Consider the following 22,110-nt stretch of genomic DNA (forward strand, 5'->3'; position numbering starts at 1 on the left):
ATAAATATACTTTTATCAGTCTCATAGGAAAATACCGAACAGTCAATTCCACTGCTCGTCAGTTCTAGTGTTAAAAGAGTTTCGGAAGATGTAAAAAAGTCTCGTCCACGAATTGCGAATGATACCGAAGAACGAATGCAACGAACGATCGTGAAAGGAGTCACCTCGACGAGCTGGCTCGTTTCGATCGAAGGATCGAGCACCGGCAATCCCACGGGCTGAGAGCGACCCAACGATCGTGCAACGGGATCCAGGGGACCGACCCGATCGTTGCCCGCCATGGAACATCTTCAGCCGATGCGATTGAGACTGCCGAAGAGCAAGAAGTCAACTGGTGGGAGGAAGAACTCTCTCTCTCTCGAGCACAGCTGATCATTAAAGCTGCCGCTGGCCAGTCAAACTTTCACGCTCGGTGATATCCGAGCTTGTCGGCGTTCGAACGCGTTGAACTTGAATATCCGTGGATCGATCGGTCGAACGCGAATAACTTGTCGCGCGTCACGTAGTGTTTCTCGTTTTTTCCCCCTGCAAATCGTGTCGGATCATCGGATTTCTTGGAACCAGTGATTCAGTGGAGCGAATGGCTTCTGGAACGATTTCGAAGATGCTCGAAGCGGATAAGAAATTCGTTTATCGTTCGCGGTAACCGAACGATCGAGGACTCGGTGAAGGATTTCGTAGATTGTTCGATAATCGATCGTCGGGAATTCGACAGGGCGATAACGGTGACGAACGAGTGCGATGGGAACGGAAGGGAACGCTGACCGTATATAGGAGAGAAAGAAAGTCGAAGGTAAGGAAGAATGTTACGGATTCCTTTCCGCGATCCACCGATTCGACACGCTGAACAGAGAGCCGAGTAAAGTTGAGGCTGGGAAATGGTGAATACTGGATACATTGAATGTGTATTTGATGCTGTTTAATTCACGTTGAATCGCATGTAATTCAACTCGGAATCACTGATCTATATTCTTTTTAATAATATTTTTTACTAGCATATCAGAATTACTAAAGAGATACAAACGTATCTGATTTTACATTCTTGTTATAGATTAGTGATACTGGCAATGATAAATTAGGCTACATAACAGTTTAATTAATTAAACTATGTAAGTAATAAATACGGTCTTTATTTGGATGGGAGATTAGTGATTCAGCGATAAATAAGAGTGAAAGAATTTATTTAAATAACACGAAATAAGAAATAGAAGATTTTGACCTTTTGTTTCGAGTGTGTGTTTTCGAATATTTGTTAGTGAAAAAAGCGAATTTAGAAGGAACTGGTTTCATGGTTCAACATGCTTTTCAAACATAAAGAATCGACTTAATGAAGTTGGCAGGAAATATTTGAATACGAGGATAAAAATAAAGATTTTGAATGGTAAATATAATTCCGATGGTTCGCATAATTCTTTTAAAGCATAATGATAAATATTTATAACATTGTAGTGCAAGAGAATTCTATGCATCGAAATCATTACTAAAGAAGATTAATTTATATTTAACACGATGCTCTGGATTTCTCTTTGAAGAATCTTGATGTTGCATAAGGACACGCAATCCAGCTATTGCAATTAATTAAACCGACTCGGAGCAGATGCATCGGAGTTTATGACTCGCCTAAAGCACACAAAGTGCACAGGTGAATTTCGCAACTAGTAATCGCAACACGGTGAACCGCGACGAATTAACACGCTAATATGAAGCGACATTGCGCTGATCTATCCGCGCGCAACGATCGGCTATAAACGAAACTGTCATGAGATTGAGAAATTTTGGTGGATTGTCACATCCTGCATCGTCCTCTGCATCGTAATCGGAAGTCGTCACGTGTATGGATCACTGAATCGATGGAACCGATAATTCTCCTTCGCCCATTAGCAATTCCGTTTAATACAGACCTCTCAACTCATTCGATACTAATTACACGGATATCTAATACATTTTCTATCTAAAAAGACAAATCGCACACAAATAAAATAAGAATTAACGACGTAGAAAAATTAAAACTTGTATTGGTTTCAAGATAAGATCCAGAACGAGTTTCAATTAGAGCGTAAAAAGTCGTTTTTCAATTCGATTATTAACCCAAAGAACTTTTGGCTTTTGGGAACTGTTTTTTTTAGAAAAACTCTAGAATTGGGTTACGAAAATTGTAACTTTTAATATGTAACTGTAATGTTGAAATCCTGGCACAGTGAATTTTCGAACACAGGTTATTAGACTCTCCATAAGATCTAGGTTAAGATCATTAACCCGTTCATTATTCGGATTCAATCTGCCCGACATATCTGAAGACAGCAAACATATACACACGATTTCCGTGTGCCATTTTATAAGCGTTAACGTCGAAGAAAAGTTTCTTCATTCCATTAATGATTCTCGTTCGCATTCCGAAGGAGCTAAACAACTCATTCAAATTTTTTCGAAGTTTTCCCGTGTTCCGAGGTTTAAGAGGCGAATGCCGCGAGAATCCCGCTTATGGTATCTACTTATCAACTTTTATTCAAGTTTTCTTATCAATCATCTCGTTCGAAGCGATCCTCGTAAAAAATCTAAATCGTTTACCGATCCGTTTACTTCTATTTGCCACTGGAAGATATTCTGTTTCTTTGATTTTCTCGATCGAGCGTGGTTTATCAGTGTCTGAATTCGACCGTCTATAGTAATGATTTTCACATTGGAAATGTTATTTTTATAACATAACATTCGGTATTAACGCTTTATCTACTGCAAGCCTATCAATCGGTTTTTAGATTCCGAATACTTAACAACCTATTAACATTACATTGCTCTAAAACAAACAAAATCGAAACAACATAATGAGCAGATAAAGTGTCAATATATTTTTTACCATTTAAAAATGTATTATTTTACGATACGAGGGAGAGGTTGCCTGCCGCTCAGTCCGATCGGAATGTATTTTTTGAATATTAAGAAAATAAGAAACTATTAAAGTGAAATAAAGGTATTAAGTACTCCACTTATATATTATATATTATTTTTCATAAGAACTGTTCAGAAAAACAATGTCGATACTCCAGCTAACAACTAAAAATATCACTGGCAGTCAATCTGTTAACCTTTTGCACTCCTATATTATGCTGGAAATGACAATAGAAGTTGTTATAGAACGTTGGAAATTGTTTTAAAAAATACCACACTTTAAAAGATTATAAAAATGAAATCTTATTACAGTAATAATAAATGAAATAAACATAAAACGTTGAATCCTACCGCAGCAAATTACTTTAATTCATGTTCGAAAAATAAATAAAAGTTTACACCCAGCAACATTTAAAATAAATCGTGTGAAACGGTTAAAAGACGGCGTAGCAACACAATGTTTTGGAAACCACTGGCGCATGGCGCCTCGATCGGATCCAATTGCTCCGTTCCACGGAAACGAACCAATTTTCCCGGCCCGTTCAATCCGAGCGAGCCACGGTTAAAGCTGCTCGCGATTTCGTGCGCGCGGCGAGTGACCGTCGCCGTTCGACCGGCTACTTTCGATTCTTTCTTCGGTCCGAAAATGGATTTAACGATTTCTCTCGGTCGTCCCGGCTCGGCCACCGTTCCTGCCGTGCGGAAGTGAAATCGGTCCGGTCCATTTTTTGGCGAACCAGAATCGAGCTGCCGGGGAGTAAGATTGACCAAAATGTAACGCGGTTGTATATTAACACCTTCGTCACCGTTACCACATATCTGTGACGCTCAACATTTTGCATCCTGCGTGAAAAGAATTCAATTATTTTCACTTGAATTTTTATTCAATATCGCAAAGCGTGATCCAATGTCAATGAAATTACCGAGATTTTTGTTTTGAATTCTGTTTGGCATTTTATAACAATGATTTGATCAAACGAACGCTGATCGCGAATGTATAACGCTTTACCGCAGGATTTTTAATGAAATTTCAATTATAATCTTGTATCAAAACTGGCCAAATAAGATTGTTTGAGTAATAGTAGTGGAACAATAATTAGGTTGTGGTTACTCGATGTAGTTCGTTATTTCTGGATTACTATTGCTATTGCTATTGAAAGTTTGATTAAGAAATTCTTCAGAATTGCTCATTAATCTTCGATAAAATGTTTAGTATCTAATAATAAATAATGTGTTAGGATTAGTGATTACAGCTTAATAATTCATCTTGTTTCGTCTCTCTCAAATTAGCTGACTTGAATTACCAAGCAAACTTTTTGTTTTTACAACTTTTGTAACTAAAATACTTAGTTGTTAAGGGTTAAAGTACAACTTGCACACGATTGCAAGTCAATTATGAAATTTCTTGGGTTGGTCCCTTGTAATTGGAAGTAATCCGAAAATGAGAACTTTTATTGAAATGAACTATTATATTTGAATTGTCGTTAGTAATATGTAATCGGATTACATTTTACCTAACTCCGCCGGGAAAAAAGGAGAACAGAAGAAATCCGAGGATCGCGGTGATCACGAGAAATCGCATTGTCTCGACCAAACGATTGAATACCGCACTTGAAACTCGCGTTATTAGAGAAAGTCTCGGGCACCAGTTCAAACACCGTCGAAGATTAGACTCGTTGATTCGCATATCGTAGGTACTACGTGTCATGTGACTCTTATGTTCTATAGCAATATTTATGTGACTTCTTTATCTCCTTAGAAAATCCACTTGAAAATTCTACTTTTTATTTATATATTACAATAATAGAAATTAAGTACAAAGCTATATAATGAAAAGACAGATTTCCTTTAAACAGCTCGAAAGTACCAGACCTGTTGCAGTATTCGCACCCCAGAGAAATGAAATCAAAACGCACTCGAAATGAGAGTCCCTTCAATAACAATTGTTATTTCACCATTCCTCCTCAATTAAACTCTTTCCACTTCTACAAGCTCTCCGTTTAAAATTCTCCTCGCTAAGGAATCCAAGTTAATAAAACCACTAATCAATTATTTCCGAGCCGCGGTGCTCTCTATTTTCATTCTCAGAAGAACGCCTGTATTTTCCCAATGATTCGAAAAAAAGAAATCTAAAATTCATCATTTTAGTCCATATTGCAGCCCCACGGTTCACATTTTAAACGTCTCACGCGGCGAATCACGCGAATTTACAGGGTGCGAAGATAAAATGACGAATCAGTCCGACAGATTACCCGCTACTCGAGCAGGTTCATAAAAAAATGATTAGCAACTAATCACTGGAGTTTAATAAAGTCCTTAAATGAAGAAACACTCGAACGCAAAGTGACCCGTACCCATTGACCAACGATCAGCATTCAACGGCTGACTGATTTCCATGATGATGGATCGCCGGCTCCGTTTCTAGCAGCTCTGGAGGACGAGCACCGCGTAGGAACGTCGTTTCGCGAGCTCGTTAAACTCCGCTGAGGCTGTAGTGCTCTAAAGGCATTCTCAGAGGAGGAGGGAACTCGAAGCACAACAATTGAGCTAACAGGGAAACGCGCTGGAACGGAAGAGCGGCAAGATACAGTGGCAAGAGGAACCGGAGGAAGTTGTCGACTCGACGATGCGACCGTCCTCGACGTTTCGCCGTTCTTTCGACAACGACCGGCTACCATTCGAAGCCAGCAGCACCAACGCAGCGAGTTCAGCTGGCAGATAGGCCGGTTTACGTGAAACACAAAACAATTCGTTTCTTTTTCAACGGGCATCAGAGCCCACCAAGCGAGAAGATATGATCAACTCGATCGACCGTGTCCTTGCTCTGACGATCGTCACCTGTTTCTGGGCAACGGCGAAGGGATACAATGTCCTGTTGGCCACCATGGGCGGCACTAAGTCCCACACCGTACCTTTCGTCGCTCTTGGCAGCAGTTTGAGGGCCAGGGGACATAACGTGACGGTGGTCAGCGCATTTCCTGGGCCTGCCGTGAACAACGACCTTCAGGAGTTCGTACCACCCCTTTTCGAGGTGAGCGATTCGATAATTGTTTGTCATAAAGAGAATTTAAGATGCATTATGATGTTCGTTTTTTTCGGAAATCAGTGCGGACGAAATAAATTGTCTATGTGTAAATTGTATATATTATAACTTACGTTGTTTCCTTTGTTTATGTTGAAATGACACACTGTCTTTCTGGTGTCATCGGTTTAAAGTAACCGTGGTTTTTCAATGAAGATAAGGCTAATTCTCGAGAATAATATAGCTCTAATTAGGGGGTAGATATAAATTGACGGTTCGTTAAATTTCAATCGATCGAGAATTGCGTGCATAAATATTTAGTGAGTGCATTTTTCGATAAACTTGGAGGTGAATCGTGTGTAAATTTCGCTTGAATTGATTGTCGGGTAGGCTTACGTCGATAATTACACGTCGGAATGGGACCTGGTGGGCGCGAGGTTCCGTGACGAGTTGCCGATCTCGCCCTGGGACGCAATGCGATACGCCTGGGAAGCCTGCGAGGCGCTCCTTCGGGACGAGATGTCGGTTTCTTGGATCAGGAAGCCGGAAGGTAATCCTCGTCTTCGTTGGGACGTTGCCGTGGTAGATGGCGCCTTTCCTGAGTGTCTTCTTGGAGTTCTCCATGGCGAAAACGTGCCTACGATCATGCTTAACACGGTAATCCCCTGCTTTTCCGAGTTCTTTGAATGAGGGGCGGAGTCATAAGTACGTCAACGAATCCTAGATTCACTTTACCATCAAATCCGTGAACAGATTGAACAGACGCTCGAGCAATTCGAAATAGAAATAAATGAAACGCTTCGTCACAACTGAACTGACTATTCGTGAACTTCTTTTTAGTTATTGATAATATTTACCTATACAAAGTACACATGGAAAAAATGAAGACTAATTCTGTATACACAAGGGTACAACCCATTACGTTTATCGTTAAAGCTTCTTTCAAGCACGCCTCCTGATCAACTAGTCCTTCCTCCAATCCCTAAAGGCTATTAATTACTCCCTCATTAATTAATTCCTTCGACCTCCTAATTGGTGTACCGTTATACCCAACTACGCCCCAAAAGTAAACCTCCGGTTTTAATTACGCGCTCCGTGGGATTCGGTCACGGGGTGAGAGACGGAAGGGAGGGAGAGAGAAAAAAGAGTATCGCGGGCTGACTCCAAACAAAGCAGAGCAATCTCTGCTTCGAGGTCGCGTCTCTTGCAGCAGGGGTTGTATCACGTTTCAATTAAATCTCGCACGTTTAATTACCATTAGCCGTTTAACGAAGGCAATTACTCGGAGGGCAAGAATTATTGGACAATCGGGTGAAATCGATACCACTGGCACACAGGTCGCCCTGTACAGCGGCTCCATAGGGCGTCAGGGGAATCCGTCTCCTTGGTCGGTCACGCCCTACTTCGGCAAATCATTCACGCAGGACATGGGCTTCTTCGAGAGGATACTGAACGCGGCGTGTCTAGTCACGCTGCGGATCATGCATTGGATCATGACTACTGGATACGTGCAGCCCGTTCTGAGAAGATACCTCGGTACGTAGATACGCTGCCTGATAGTGAGGTTCGTGGACTGACCGTGGGGAAAGGGCACAGTTGCTACTCATAACAATTGCTCTTTCAATTGACAAGCTGGCTACAGCTTATAGTTATCAAAACAAAGAGAAAAAATGGCGAAAATACTCCTATGTTGAAGCTGCATACCATTGCCAGTCTCTCAGTGTCAAATCCGCCTTTCAATTCAATTTTAAAACTGATTTGATAGGATGTTCATCAGAACCGTCGACATATTCTAATGTTGTTGAAATGTCTTTCGATATTTACTTTATTCTTTGGTATAGGAACAGTCATTAGGGCTATTTAGTTCTTACGTCTAAGTGAAAGATCTGGTAAAAGGCCTTGCTGACGAGTCTGTTAACTTCTCTGAATTTTTCCTACCTTGTAGTTTCAGAAGGTAGGAATACTTTGAAAGCGACGACAATAAAATGATGCAATAACATCAGAATGCTACCCCTACACTACGATCAGTTCACAAAATTTCTTACTATGAGCCATGAACGATTCGATCGCAGGATTTGATCTTTAGCGACGTCAGAACTATGCCCCATTTCCAGGGGATCAGCTGCCCGACGTACGTGACTTGACTGCCGAGGTGCCGTTGACGTTACAGAACAGCCACTACAGCGTCGCTGATTCTCTGCCATACTTGGCGAACGTTGTCAACGTCGCTTGCCTCCATTGCAATCCCGCCACTCAGCTTAGCAACGATATGGAGAACTTCCTGCTGCGAGGTGCGTTCACACTGGACTTGATCTTATTTCCTATCTAGTTACATGACGAACCGCCGATGTAAGTTCTACCGATGACGCATGAATATTAATCGGGATTCGCAGAACTTCGAGGACCGTGAAACTTCGTATCACGCGTCTACGCTGGGAACTTCCGCAATTTACATACCTGGAAACAGAAATAATCAAGGGAGTCGCCCGTCCAGACAACTGTATCCGATAGAACGTTCGCGGACGAGTTTGATGAAATTTTATGCATCCCAGTTGGCTCCATATTGGACCAAAATGGAATAGCTTTCTCGTGGAAAGAAGAATTGCACTATCGTGGAGAAAACTACTAGTTCTTTCGCGGAAGGAAAAAATAGTTTTCCTATGAGGGGAAAGAAGACTTTTAGAGGAGGAATAAGATAGCTTTTTCACAAAGAATAGAAATATCACCCTTCTATAGAAACAGAATACTATAATTACTACTAATACTACTTTTCAAGCACGGATTTCAGTCCGTCTAGAATTTCGAAAAGATTGAACATCCTCCACAAAGATTCCAATAACGATGATAACATGAAAACGTGGTCGGCAGGTTTCATCTTCGTCTCTATGGGCTCGTCGGTTCGAGCGTCGGGCATGCCAGAGGCTCTTCGTCAGATATTCGTCGCAGCTTTTGCCACAATCCCCTACAACGTTGTATGGAAATGGGAGGGTGGGAAGATTAAAGATCTGCCGTCGAACGTCAGAACGGCGGCTTGGTGGCCACAGCAGGACCTCCTCGGGCACCCGAAACTCCGAGCTTTCGTCTCCCACGGCGGCCTCTTGTCTCTGCACGAAGCAGCATATCATGGTGCTCCGACTCTCGTTCTGCCTGTCTTCTGTGATCACGACGGGAACGCTGCCCAGGCAGGTGAGTATAATGAGTTTCCATGTTCTGATAGTTTGCAGAATGGATCTCGGATCCATCAGAGATTTCCAATTAAGTATCATATTGGTATCTTTTAGCCGAATCTGATTAAAAGTTGTGCTTTGTCTGATTAACAGTGATCGAGATCTTTTAATGTTCAGCGAATGTTCAAAAATAGCTTCAACCAATATTTCGTTGCAGAAAAGCTAGGCTATGCTCTGGTGATGGATCTAGCTGGCATCTCGGTCGGAAATCTTCGCGAGGGGATCCTGAAGGTGGCCGCCGTGCACAACAATTCGTATCGAATGGCAGCAAAGAAACGCAGCTCGTTGTTACGAGAATTGCCAATTAGTCCAAGAAAATTGGCGACCTGGTGGGTGGAACACGTCGCCAAGTACAAGGGTGCTGAACATTTGATGAGTTCCACCAGGTACACGACGAAGTTCCTTCCCGTTATTTTCATGTTGTTTCTTCTGACGGAAAACGTTTTTCCTCGAAAGAAAGTTTGACAAAACAAAACTGAAGTTCATTCTTTTTAGACACATGGGCGTCATTCATTATTATTCCATTGACGTGGTGGCATTCTATGCGGCCGCGTTGGTGTTGCTCGTATACGGGCTGAAGAAACTCTGCTGGAGAACGATATCGAAGCAGGCTGTTAATAAAAAGAAACTAGACTGAACTGTGCTGATTTTTCAATATAAACGCTACGAATATTTATTGCGTTTTATATAGTTTATTGTACCTGTAGATTACACGTGTCGATCGTAAGCGAGAATTACTGTAAGAATGTTGATATTGTAATAAAACAGTTTTTCTAACAATTTTGTACTACAAATGATCTTTCCGCTCGAAGATTCGACAAAAGGCGAAGATATACTTAGCGTGAATCAAAGATATTGTCCTAAGACAATAGTTCTTGATAGCTGAAATTATAAAGTATGAAAGATTTGATTCCCAAGACTGATATTTACAATGTTACGTGTAAATAGAATATGAAAATAAATATACCTCAAAAATACGTACATTGTGTCCTTTAGAGTAAACAAATTTTAATCTAAACCACATCTACCGACCGTCAACGACGTGATGACTAGAGGAATGGTTATGGGGTCTCGGATAGCACCGGCACTCCCCACTCCCAATCCCAGTATTTATCTACGGCTGTAATGCGGACTACTATAGAAACCAACCAGGTTTCCAAAGTAGAAAACATGGATTCCGTCGATCAGAATTGTCAGAAGGGCAAGGCATAGCCACATGAATTAGCAGTGATGAAATCCCAGGTCGACGTCTCATCGGGAGGGAGGCTACATCCGGCTGACCAATGGGAAGTTCGGGATACCTTTGGTCGAAAATGAGTCTAAACTATATAATACAGGTTTCCAAAGTGGAAAACTTGGATTCCGTCCACCAGAATTGTCGGGAAGGCAAGGGGTAGCCATCTGACTTAGCAGTGATGAGACTCCAGGTCCAGGTCTAGGTCTCATCGGGAGGAAGGCTGTATCCGGCTGACCAATAGGATGGTAAACAAAGACGTAAGATGCTCAGAAATTGTGAAAGACTCTAATATTCTCTGATTTATAAGCCACGGATAGGAAAATCTTATCGTAGTAACAAAATATGATTATATTCACTCACGTTTACTAAAATTAATGTATTCTTATTATGTACATTATATATGAAATATAAATGCGAAGAAACAAAATTATAATATAAATATTTTTATATCCCACGTAATAAAATATCTGTTGCAACGTTAGCAATGTCTTCTCGTACATTTTCAAGCAACTTTTAATACTATTTGTATTTTTAACATTTATATACTCAATTTAACTGTTCCTTTTAATGTTTTAATATTTTTTGTATAAGTATTTTTGATATGCGAATGATAGAAGAATTAGTGTGGTATCCCTCGCCAAAACGCCCCGGACTCTTTTGGTTAGTCAACAAGTCGTCGATGATGAAAATTAATAAAATAAATAATATAAGTCTGACCGATAAAAGGTAAAGGTGTGTTCGCTTCTATCGATAAGGTAGAGTTTTACTATTCGTTTATTAACTGTCATTCATAAGACAGGTAGCTATGAATAATATTCCCGTAATTGCTATCCTCTTCATTTATCTAACTTCCAGATAACAAGTGAATCAATATGAAGAGGTAAAACACTTGTACCTGTACTCTTTCTCCCTTCTTGAGCTAATCAAATGTAAACGCGTCTACAGCGCTTTATTACTCTACATCCTTCGGCATCATCTGACATGAGAAATGACGATCATTATGGACCCCAAAGGAACCAACAAAGAGGTAACGAAGAATCGCAAAAAGGAAAAGAGTATTCTTGTCTGCCTACCAAAAGCCTAAGGTCATCCTCCCATCTAGAACGTCCCATCAAAGTCTGACCTGTCCACATCCGTCATCGCTAAAGGAGAGGTTCGAATAATGCCACGTACAATGGATATTCATTTTCGACGGGAACAATAGCTCCCCGAATGGTTAGTCGGTGGTAACTATCCGCTGCCCCGTTCATCTTACAGTGTTAATCGCATCAAAAGATAATAGAATATCGCTACAACAAGGGACTCCATAGCTAGATCTAAACACCCCTCATTTCTTCAAGTAGATTCATCTCAGCTACTGCACAATCAAAATTAGGTTAAATCTTTATACATATTTACATAAATGAACATTACAAGACAAAGAGTCAATAAAGAAGTTGAACTGCCTAAATCCCAAAGCAGTTACAAATAAATTAAAGATATTTAGGCAGAGACATAAGTTGAAATAGAATGAAACAACTAAAAGGCAGGATCTAAATATAGTCTCCATTACAAAAATTCATTAAAAATTCAAATCTCTATGAACGATCAGTTAGCAACAAAGTTAACTAACAATGGATAGTCTGGGTTCCTTTTGTCTTCTTCACCAGGGCTGCACCATAGTGTTTCTGGGCCCTATACTACGACTGAGCTACTATTTGCATTGGATGGTCCTATTCTTATTTCGTTTAGTCGAGTAGAGCAAATAAATAGAGACACGGACGAGGTATAGGATAGACATTGCAAACTTACGGTACTCGGTGTCACATATTCTGAATTATCGACTGTGTCAAAAGACAGAGGATTGACTCTGCCCTCTACGCCTAGAAAACGGTCCATAGGAAAACTACATATCAAGCAAAATGATCGAAGTTGACCAAGTAGTAAATGGTAAACCAGTATACAAACGTATCCGTTACAATGTTGTCATGCTTCAAACTCCTAACGCGCGAAGCTACTTATACAAATTACTACATAATGACTACTGAAAAGTCACGTCGCGACGCTCAGTTCAATGAATAAAGAATTCTTCATATCGGCAACACTGTACTGATTGTCATTTAAAATTTCAATATTTTTTTATTCTCATTTCCGTCGCTTATAGCGCTGCCATACAAAACCAGTCTTAGTCGATACGTCAGGGCGTGACATAAAAATAGCAAGGGGTACACGAGTACCCTCGAGAGCGTGCGACAAAATTTTCCATTGTAGTTACATCTGACCTATACCTCATCTGTGGTAGGGACTTCCGGTATTAGCGTGCACAGACCTGCGATTAGTTGAGGCGTCCACACGAACGGCGGCGCATACGTCGGATTCCAACGTGGGACACGAGGGGCCGCTTGGCACGCGTTTCTCCGGCGCGTCTACGTCCGTGACCCGTGGCTAAGTCAGCGGTCGCGATCATGATGGCGATCAGTACCAGCTGACTCGTTCGTGGGGATGTTGCTAAACGTTCCGTTCGCGTCGTGTGTGTGAGACGTACACTGTGTCGCGTTTCCGTCGCGGTGTGCTATCGACCGGACTTGCAACTGAATCGAGTGCGCTACACCTTGCCGTCGAGTGAGGAGAAAAAGAAAAAAAAGGCACACGCGTGGCTCGCGGACCGCAGTGGTGAGCGCCCGTTGGGCACACTCGGTGTATATGTATAGTTTCGGGCTCAACGCTATGCACGGTGGAATGCGCGGCGGTGGCGAGGACCGTGACGGTGTTTTGAAGGGACACGTTTACCCACGTGGAACGCGGTGCCAGTGTTCCTGGTGACTACTTCGCCGAGAACTTCGCGAGCACGTGAACGTAAGAGGAGAAGCATAAATTACTAGATCGGTAGAGGGACGAGCGTTAAAGGTCCTTCCACTGTTCCCCGCAGGAGGGGACAGCATAGGAGGACACTTGAGCCGCGACGGTGTTATATTCTCGTATATGTATCTACTACTTTGTCTCCTCCGTATATGTATTATATTTATGTACACACACGCGTGCGCGTGTGTCTGTGCGTATAAAGAGAAACGGATTAAGGGAGAAGGATAAAGGAGCGTACGAGGCTAGAGCAGGACAGGATACAAACTTAAAGGGAGGAGGAAAAAGAGAGATATAGAGGCCGAAAGAGTAAGGAAGATACACACAGCCATACATAGATCCCAGAGTGAAAGAATAAAACGCACGGGGCAACCGGGCGAGTGTCTGTTGTGTTTGACCGCGCAAAACACGTGGGGTGCGACGCGGGAGAGGGTTTTCTTCCCTCCTGCCCTTCCTCTACCATCTCCCGTTACCCCTCCCCCACTCCTCCGGAGAGTGTTTAACGAACTTTCCGTCTTCGATGATGGGAGGAGGACCAGCAGCGTCGAGTCCCCTGATCTCGGCGATCGATCCGTTTCCTCGGCGTAAGGGAACGCTTGCTTGGGTCGCAAAGGTGCACGAGAGAGAAACACGCCGGGAAAACGGTGTCCGGGGGCAGATATCGTCCTGTCACACGGTACCACGGGGAATATGCGCGAACTGCGAACGATGCTGCGCATATACTAAAAAGTTTGTGTTGGATACCGTGCTGCGCCATGCCATGCCGTGCCGTGCCGTGCCGTGCCGTGCCATATCGTATTGCATGTTGTTTCATATGGTGGCGGTAGTGCGTGCATGCATGCGTGTTTAGTGGGACCGCGACACGTTTCCTGTCTTCGGCTGGGAAAAGAAACGGTCTCGAGCAAAGGAATGTGTCGAAGGCCGAAGTCCTTCAAACGGGTCGCGGCGGCGGATCGAGCTGTCGCGGTGCAATAAACAAAAGTGGCTAGCGTGCTCATCCATACACACACACACACACACACATCCCCCCCCTACCTCTCTCTTCCACCATCAACTCTGACGCGACGCTTTTACCCTCTCGCGCTGCCTCCGGCGCGTGACGTAATCCATTCAACCGCTTACTACGCAATACGGGACACGGCCGATGCTGTCTTCGTCTTTGTCCCCCGTAGGGTCTTCCCTGTGCCGTCGGCCTCTCTCTAGTCTAGCCTATATCCGTCTTGCTCCTTCATGCGATGATCCGCGCGTGTCGCACCGTCACCAACCCTTCTTTTTCCTCCGGCGGCCCTCGATGATAATGGCGACGCGAGACACTCTTTTCGGACGTTGTTATTGTTGCCTCGTGCGCGCCGTCTGCGGTCCGCGGATTTTCTCGGTTTTTCGTACTGACGTTTCTCGTGTCTTTCCCCTCCTCGATCCGCCATGTTGGATGTATTTTTTTTCTACTTGTTGTTGTTGTTCCCGTCTTGTTACTGAGCCGTGACATTTTTGTTTTTTTGGCAGCCGCCATTGTTGTAGACACTTTGGGAACGGTTGAATGATAGTTGTGTTTTTAATCATCGTTTGGTTCAGTTAACCCCCCGTTTTGATTTACAGTTGACGGTGTTTGAATAATAATGATACTTTCTTTCGTTTTATATTCTTACTGGAAGAGTTCACACGTTGACGATTATGTTTTTTACTCGAATTCGTAGGTGGTGATAAGTTGTGTTGTAGTGATGACAAGTTAAATGGTGATGATAACGAAGATACTCGGGTGCAATAATAGTAGTGTAGTTCATAAGGGCGGAGAATATAGATGCTGCTCTGAATAGAGAGTCAGGTAAACAATCATTGTTTACTAAAGTTCTGTGCCTCTAAATCCTTCAAGAAATCCGATTCTGACACTTGTGACGATATAATTTCCGCATATGACCGGTGTCGTCACGAATTTGTGGTTCCGTTTATCGTTTCCCCGTTGTAATTGGACAACGTTTCAAAGTCGTACAAAGTATACATAAAAGCACGACTGAGCCAAATTATCGAATCGAATTGATATATTATTTCTTTTTTTTTTGCCAAGAATAAAAGGTGTACGTTACACGAAATGAAAATATTATAGACTTAAACATATTGCGATTGTCCTCTGAAGAGAAAATCCTGTCTCTCGAATAAAGCTCGCGTAGAGGAGCTTTTCCTTGTTGTTTCTCCACGAAAAGAAGATATTCGTGATTAACGCGGAAACACAAAGCCTTCCCTTGAAGAATAATCCTACTGCGAGACGCGTACCGACAACCTGTTTGGGGTGGGGTAAGGTAAACATGCGGCGCGTGGTTCGCAGCCGGTGTATCTCGTCGATTTAGCCTTCAAGGAGCGGTTTCTTCCTTCATTCAATCGTACTTTTTATTCCTCGGTCGAGCTAACTGCGCATTAGAAACGCGCTCGAATTGGTTTCTTCGACGATACATTTATCCACTCTTTATTGATCTATTCCGTTGCACAGAAGGTATTTTTTAAAATGGTCGCTCAACAACTCCAGATTCTTTGTAGATTAATAGAAATCTTTTTTTTTTTTTTTTTATTTCTTTTATTTGACTTGCATGGGTTGCAACAATTATTGAACCACTAACACCTCAGTACTATGTACTATGTACTATGTATATACCTAAATATCTAGGATGCATACTTACGCCATGTTTGAAATCGCTATGCTCTTTTTAACACTAGAACTACCGAGCACTTAAACTGACTTTTGAAAATTTCATTATAAAAACTATAAACGTGGATTTATTAAGATTTGTATTGGTTTAAGTTTTAGCTCAGGTATAAGTTAATCAGCTTCTTTAATAATTTCTCAAATAGGTGTTCGTGCCTCTTCAGTAATTGCAAAAGAAAACGTCAAGGAATGGGTCATTTTGATCCATTTGATAGTTCTCTTGTTAAATGTTAATAAAATAATGTTTTACAATGACATTGTGAATATAAATAAATTGAACGTTTAATACAATACGTCAAAATGATAAATCCAAATTTGAGTCTACCTGCCTGTTAATATATTTTTACAACTTCATTTTATTATTCACAAGACAATGGCACTTGAAACATTCACGGTAGATGTGTCCAGACGACTATCCCCGAATATTTTACAAGTCGCACTGAAATATTCAACGTCACGTTCACGAATATATATTCGGTTTCGGGCTCAAATGATCCGTGCCGTCCGCGCGAAAATAAGTCCTCGAACGAGCGGCACGAATCATCTGCTTCACCGAGCCAGACACGTAAGCGCCACTCGAATGATTCGTGCCGTTCCGCTCAGGATACCGGCCGTTTAGAAGCGGTACGAATCAAATCGGCCGACGTGCGCTCCTTTCCTCTGTCCTAAATAATCCCTCCAGCGAAGTCGCGTCTGGGGAGGGGAAAAGGACGGAATTTGGTGCGATCGGCGTGGCGAGAGCCGTTGTGTGTGTTGCCTGCTCCGCGCGCATACTTGTGAAATCCTTGAAGCCTTGAAAAAGTTCCGGCTAAGCGACGGAGAAAAAGAGAATTAGTGTGTTGCGTGTTTTGTAATCGGCCGGCGTGTTGCGATATAGAGCCACGCATCGATCGCACGCCGAGTCTCCTGCTCCTTCTAGCAACCACACTGCCGCTCTTTTATAACGCGTTTGTTCGACCATGTCCGGAGAGAACAGAAAGAGCGATTTTTGTGCATCGTTAGCAGTTACTTTTTTACGCCCCATTTTCTTTTTATGTAACTGCAACCGAATAGTTACTGGAGAAAAGTCTACTACTCGGTTTCCCGCACATAAACCGTTAGAATTTGTAAACAGTCGATCTCCGAACGACACGAGTATCATGCAGGGGTTGAAAACAGTTACGATGTCGGTTCCGATACTTGAAACAGTTACGGAGAACCAACATGGAGTCATAACTGTTACTAAATATATTCGTTCTGAACTATATCAGTTACAACTTTTCTCGGTTTCTTCAGATATTCTTGATACTATTTAAGTGATACTATTTATTTTCAAAAATATTACAAATATTTTTTACTTTTAACACGTTGAATGCCGCACGATTTCATAGTGCAAAATCTACAAAATGGAGGAAATATAATATTAAATCATCTGATTGAATTGCATTGTTATTACTTCACGTTCATCTAACTGAATATCACCGCATTAGGTAGCATTATTTATAATATAGAAATCTTTTCAAATAATCATAGTATAACTGAGTGAACTATAGTAATTTGATTTGGGCAGGGGTCACCGGTGACCCCCGTGGCATTTAACGTGTTAAACTATCATACTTATACTTTGTTTGGTACAGTAGTTCTGGTATTAACCGATTCGTCTAACGAGCAAACAGTTATTTCCGCTACCTGTTCAATGCCTGGTATCACAACTCCGTTTCGTTTTGCGCAGAGCGGATTTCGGAGAGTACCGGCATGCGGACCGATGTGGGACAGAGTGGCGGCGTTGCTCCAGTGAGCGATTGTGTTATCGACGTGTCATCATCGCGTTGTGAATCCGATGCCAGGAATGCGCGCGTATCTATGAGACACGTAAGTAAGCATACATCCTGGCCGTTGTAAAAGGTTCCAGCACGTTCGAAACGGGCGTCAACGACACCGCCGTCCTGTACACGTTCCTCGGCCCGATAATTGCCCCCGCGACCAGGCATCCGATCTCCGTCTTCGGAATTCTTCGCAACGACGGTTAGGCCACTTTCACATGATGATACGCGTATCGCGACACGCGTATTACGGTTCTCGCATATACAGGGCGACTCGGGTTTTAGTATTCGAACGTTGCTAACTAAAGTATGTTCTATAGCTAAAGATAAGACTAACACATCGTGTAATAAAAAGTCCAAGAATGCTTGATGAAGAAGTAACAGAAACAGGATATGTGACAAACGTGTAAGTGTCTACGTTAATACTTCAAGTTCAATTGGTTTGATAGTTCGTACAGCAAGGAGTCTTAGCTTTCTTATTTTCTATTTAAAATGTCCATATACGTAATAGAACAACGCTAGAATCATGAAACCCATCAGTTCCATGGATGTTAAATATAATATTATTTGGTAGATTACGTCGATTTTTATTGACGCAATTATATTGATTCATTGATTTTTAATATCTATACAAATGAACGCTAATTTCTTTACGAACGCTATAATGGAAAATGTTCGAAAATCGTGCAACTTTCCCATTAGTCTTTAATACTTCGAAAAATTCTCATCTATAAGAGGTTGAAGGTTATTACTTCATCGTGACGAATTAGGAACTTTTCTATCGTTTTACCCGCGACAAACATCGCGTCTACGATCGCTAGTCCGCTAGGAAGTCTCACCGCGACTCATGAGACGTAACAAGTCCCGCAATTTGCCCGGAATACATTGCGGCCTATTCTTCCTCTCTTTTCCTCGCGGTTTCCATTCCCGCTTTAGTTACCCTCTGTTTTTATTGGCTTCGCGCGAAGGCTATTGTTTGATCGGAGCGCTCGCCCGCCAGAGATATATCAATCTCATGGCTCGGAAGGAAGCGCGGCGCACGCGGTGTTGACTTTGTAAATCTTCTTCGCGTTCTGTGTATCGGCCGCGAACAATGTTTTGTCTGGATCGACGGTGGGGGTCGGACAAATGATTTTTGCACACGTGCGTAGGAACTCACGCGCAGTCGGGGCCGCGGAACTATCTTACCACGTGCTCGGCTAACGTTCGCCGTGACATTTGATTGCCGGAAAACGAGCGAACGCGAATAAACGAGCCGCATTGTGACCGGTGAGATTATCTCGCCCCTCGTTCCCTTCGTTTCTTTGTTTCTCGTTTTTCTCTTGTCATTTTTTTCTTTACCACGTTGACATTTTATCATTTTTCCTTATGACATTAAGATTTTGTCGTTTTTTCCTTACGTCATTCTGTCATTTTTTCCCTTTTCTCTCTTCACCCTTCCTTATTGTCATTCTTTAGTAGAAACCGCTAATAGTAATTCAATTATTTAATCGCATTATTTAATTTTAGCAAGATTATTCTTTTAGGAACGATATGGTCAACCTTCCCCTATGATTGCTATCACTACAACGGATCTATTTTATTACCCAAAATTAGAGAAAGCAGAAGAATTCCACCCTTTCTCTCTCTGCGCACATATTTCCTCTATAACAGTTGATAATAAAATGATTACATTCAATTTACGTTTCTAAACAACATTTACGTTCGTTACATTCCGCTTGAAATCTTCAATACAAGGGGTTAATCGTTAATGATGTTCTTCGTCAGTAATTTCTGAGGTTTGATATCTAACCCTGGACTAATCCCGTAGACATAATATTTTATTTTGAAACACGATGCACACTAGCACAGAGTAACCGATACAATTGCGTGATGGACGCGTACGGAATGCCACCAGTCAATTCATGGGAAATGTATCGCGGTGAGTGAAGGTAAACAATGGCGCAGCGAGGGGTTGAAGCACGCGGAAAAACGTCGATCGATCTCGACTGGATCAAGCAGGGCCGGGAAAATGCGGGAAATCGCCGGAAATCGCCGGTGGAATGGGAACAGCGGGGAAAAAGTTACGCAACTGTGCGATAAAAAGAGGCGAACCCGGGTGTTTGGCAACGGTGGTGGTCACGGCGCGTGTTCCGCTGGCCGAGCCCATGTGTATTTTCGACGGTAAACAGAGAAAAGGCGGCACTGGCTACGGTCTCCGGTTATCCGCTATTGGTCCGCGTTATCTCGTTCAAATATATTTCGATTATCGTACCCCGAAATACGGTAATAATAATAAAAACGACGATAAACCATTCTTTATCGCAGGATTCAACGCGTATTGACGTAATTTAATATTATACAATAACATTCGTTCCAGATATGCATCGATTACATCGAGAAGTCCATCGAGTAGTTCGAAGTGTACCAAACGGAAGTTAAAACTAAATTCCATTCGACTCTTTCGAATTCAAATTAATATTTTGTCAAATAAAATAATGAAAATATATTAAATAGTAAGTTACTCATTATCTATTTTATTGATTCTTGCTGCAACGTGTACATTTTTATTATTATTACATAGGCTACATCAATAACTCGTATGGATAACATTAAAAAATGGACTTGTGCTGTTTCAAAATTCACGAATTTGTTAGTATTTTTAATATTATTAAATGGATCTGAGTGAGAGAGTTGAAAACGGTTACATCAATAACTTATATGAATAACGTTAGAAAAGGTGAACTCGGGTTGTTCCGGAATTTACTACTTCAATTGTTGTACTTGAAAGTAGACGCGAACGCGGAGGAGCGAACCAAAGGAGCGACTGTGCTGAGAATCCCTGATAAGAATCGCGGGAAAACGCGAGAAGCGATCGCGAAGCGGAAGTTTCACAGGTGTGTTATCCTGTCGCGCGATCCGTGACCGATAGGTGTCGGTTATTGAACATTGTTTTGGTGCGCTCGATCTGCGCATGTAGATCGTCGATCGGCGAAACAATTGCCGTGAATCGGAATTTACTGTGTTCTACCGCTTAATCCGTTAACTGTGGAATTCAGTTTGAAAAATCTCTCGTTTCGAATGCGCCTAGAGTATATTTTAATGAAAAACCAAAGCAAAACGAAGAAGAATTACATGGTTACCGGAAGAAATAAAGAATTTATTGTTGAAAGAATTAGTATAATTTCAAGCTTTAAGATGACGTGTACACTCGTCAAACGCAGTTAACGGGTTAACACGTTCACATTTAATAACATAAATAGTTAGATTATAGTGTAATACGACTATTGTGATACCAAATCGTTAATAATTATTTCCAATACCATTTGCCTTTGTTATTAAAGAATAAGTGTTACTATACGAAACGCTATAAATTCACGTGGCAGTCGACGTTTGTTAATCAGCGCGTTTCCGATAGCAGGTTGCCAGGTTTATGTAATGCGAAACGGTTTCGAAAAATTGACGCAACACTTGTGTGACGCACGTAACAGACACTCTTCGCGATAACGTTATCGCGAAGGGGAAGGGGACGGTCGTGTGAAGTCGGCTTCTTGGACCGATCATTTGCTGTTCTCATGAATGAAATACGATTTCGTCTTCTTTTATTTGCGATTTTTTACCGACGTGCTTTCCTCGTGCCAACATTTTTTTATGTCCTACGTATTGGCGATCGTTGGAAATCGGCGAGTGAGTTTATTAACACTAAAACAACTGAGCATTTAACATGATTAATATATAATTCTTGTAAAAGTTGTAACAATACATTTTTTTCGGTTTCTTCCTATATTTATTATAGTATGGTAGGGAAACTATTTATTTTTCAAATCATTTCCGATATTTAACGCTCTTCAGAAATCGATCATTGCGAAATAAGAAAACTGAAACCCGCCATTTTGTCGGGTGCGGTTGTTTATGGCGTTAAAGAGTGATTAGAGGGAGGTCATTGCTCGAAGGATTTTAATAAAATTTTCAATAGTATATTTAATACTAGCAAAATTCAAACTAAATTTACTTTAAAATTAAAATTATTATTCGAAGAAAATGATAAAACCACTGTTATTTATCAATTTCCCTAAATAATTTCTTCAAAGTTCTACAAAATATCCAATATCTCCATATTAAATAGGAAATAATCAGCAACTTATGTTACCTACAAATTGTTAAGATATTAAACGAGATTTTTTAAAATATGTATCGAGGTATACCCAAGTTCCGCTGTTGAAGGTTAATCCACCATGTGATTACCTATTTCACCGATTTCCGGACGAGGAAACAGGAAACTCGGAAATTCGTTTTAAGTGCACCGCACGTTATCGGACTGCATTTCTAGGAAAGATAAACCGACTAGAAAACGTGAACGATTCTTGCCGGGAATACGTAAAGTTTAGCCTGTTGATAATGGTTCCGGGTTCGTGGCCGGGAAA

At 41.6% G+C, this 22,110-nt stretch overlaps 2 protein-coding genes across 12 annotated transcripts in view; both read left to right on the top strand.

The window, feature by feature from the left end:
* The first annotated feature begins 506 nt into the window (after nt 1-506).
* Nucleotides 507-9,981, top strand: Ugt50B3 (UDP-glycosyltransferase family 50 member B3). Its single transcript, XM_031985933.2, has 8 exons — nt 507-793; nt 5,100-5,917; nt 6,299-6,565; nt 7,246-7,444; nt 8,023-8,199; nt 8,777-9,094; nt 9,293-9,521; nt 9,631-9,981. Exons 2-8 carry the CDS (start codon nt 5,681-5,683, stop codon nt 9,770-9,772), a joined length of 1,569 nt encoding a protein of 522 aa, XP_031841793.2. The 5' UTR covers nt 507-793; nt 5,100-5,680; the 3' UTR covers nt 9,773-9,981.
* Nucleotides 9,982-12,544: 2,563 nt separating this feature from the next.
* LOC116431290 (insulin-like peptide receptor) overlaps nt 12,545-22,110 on the top strand; it is a 43,320-nt gene continuing 33,754 nt past the window's right edge. The window contains exons 1-4 of one of the 11 annotated variants that reach the window (XM_076365844.1): nt 12,549-13,207; nt 13,281-13,886; nt 14,905-15,032; nt 17,617-17,756. The gene's annotated coding sequence lies outside the window, so the exon portion shown is untranslated. Of the gene's footprint in view, nt 13,887-14,862; nt 15,033-17,616; nt 18,977-22,110 lie in introns of all 11 variants that reach the window. The other 10 variants (XM_076365840.1, XM_076365848.1, XM_076365841.1 and 7 more) reach the window with 10 other exon arrangements.

This window comes from Nomia melanderi, chromosome 3, assembly GCF_051020985.1.
Source record: "Nomia melanderi isolate GNS246 chromosome 3, iyNomMela1, whole genome shotgun sequence".
NCBI classification, from domain to species: domain Eukaryota; kingdom Metazoa; phylum Arthropoda; class Insecta; order Hymenoptera; family Halictidae; genus Nomia; species Nomia melanderi.

Coding starts and splice junctions, on each gene's coding strand:
- Ugt50B3 (XM_031985933.2), top strand. CDS start 5,681: ATGATCAACTCGATCGACCGTGTCCTTGCTCTGACGATCGTCACCTGT. Junction 6,566..7,245: donor CTACGATCATGCTTAACACG/GTAATCCCCTGC, acceptor ACTGGCACACAG/GTCGCCCTGTACAGCGGCTC. Junction 8,200..8,776: donor GGAGAACTTCCTGCTGCGAG/GTGCGTTCACAC, acceptor CGTGGTCGGCAG/GTTTCATCTTCGTCTCTATG.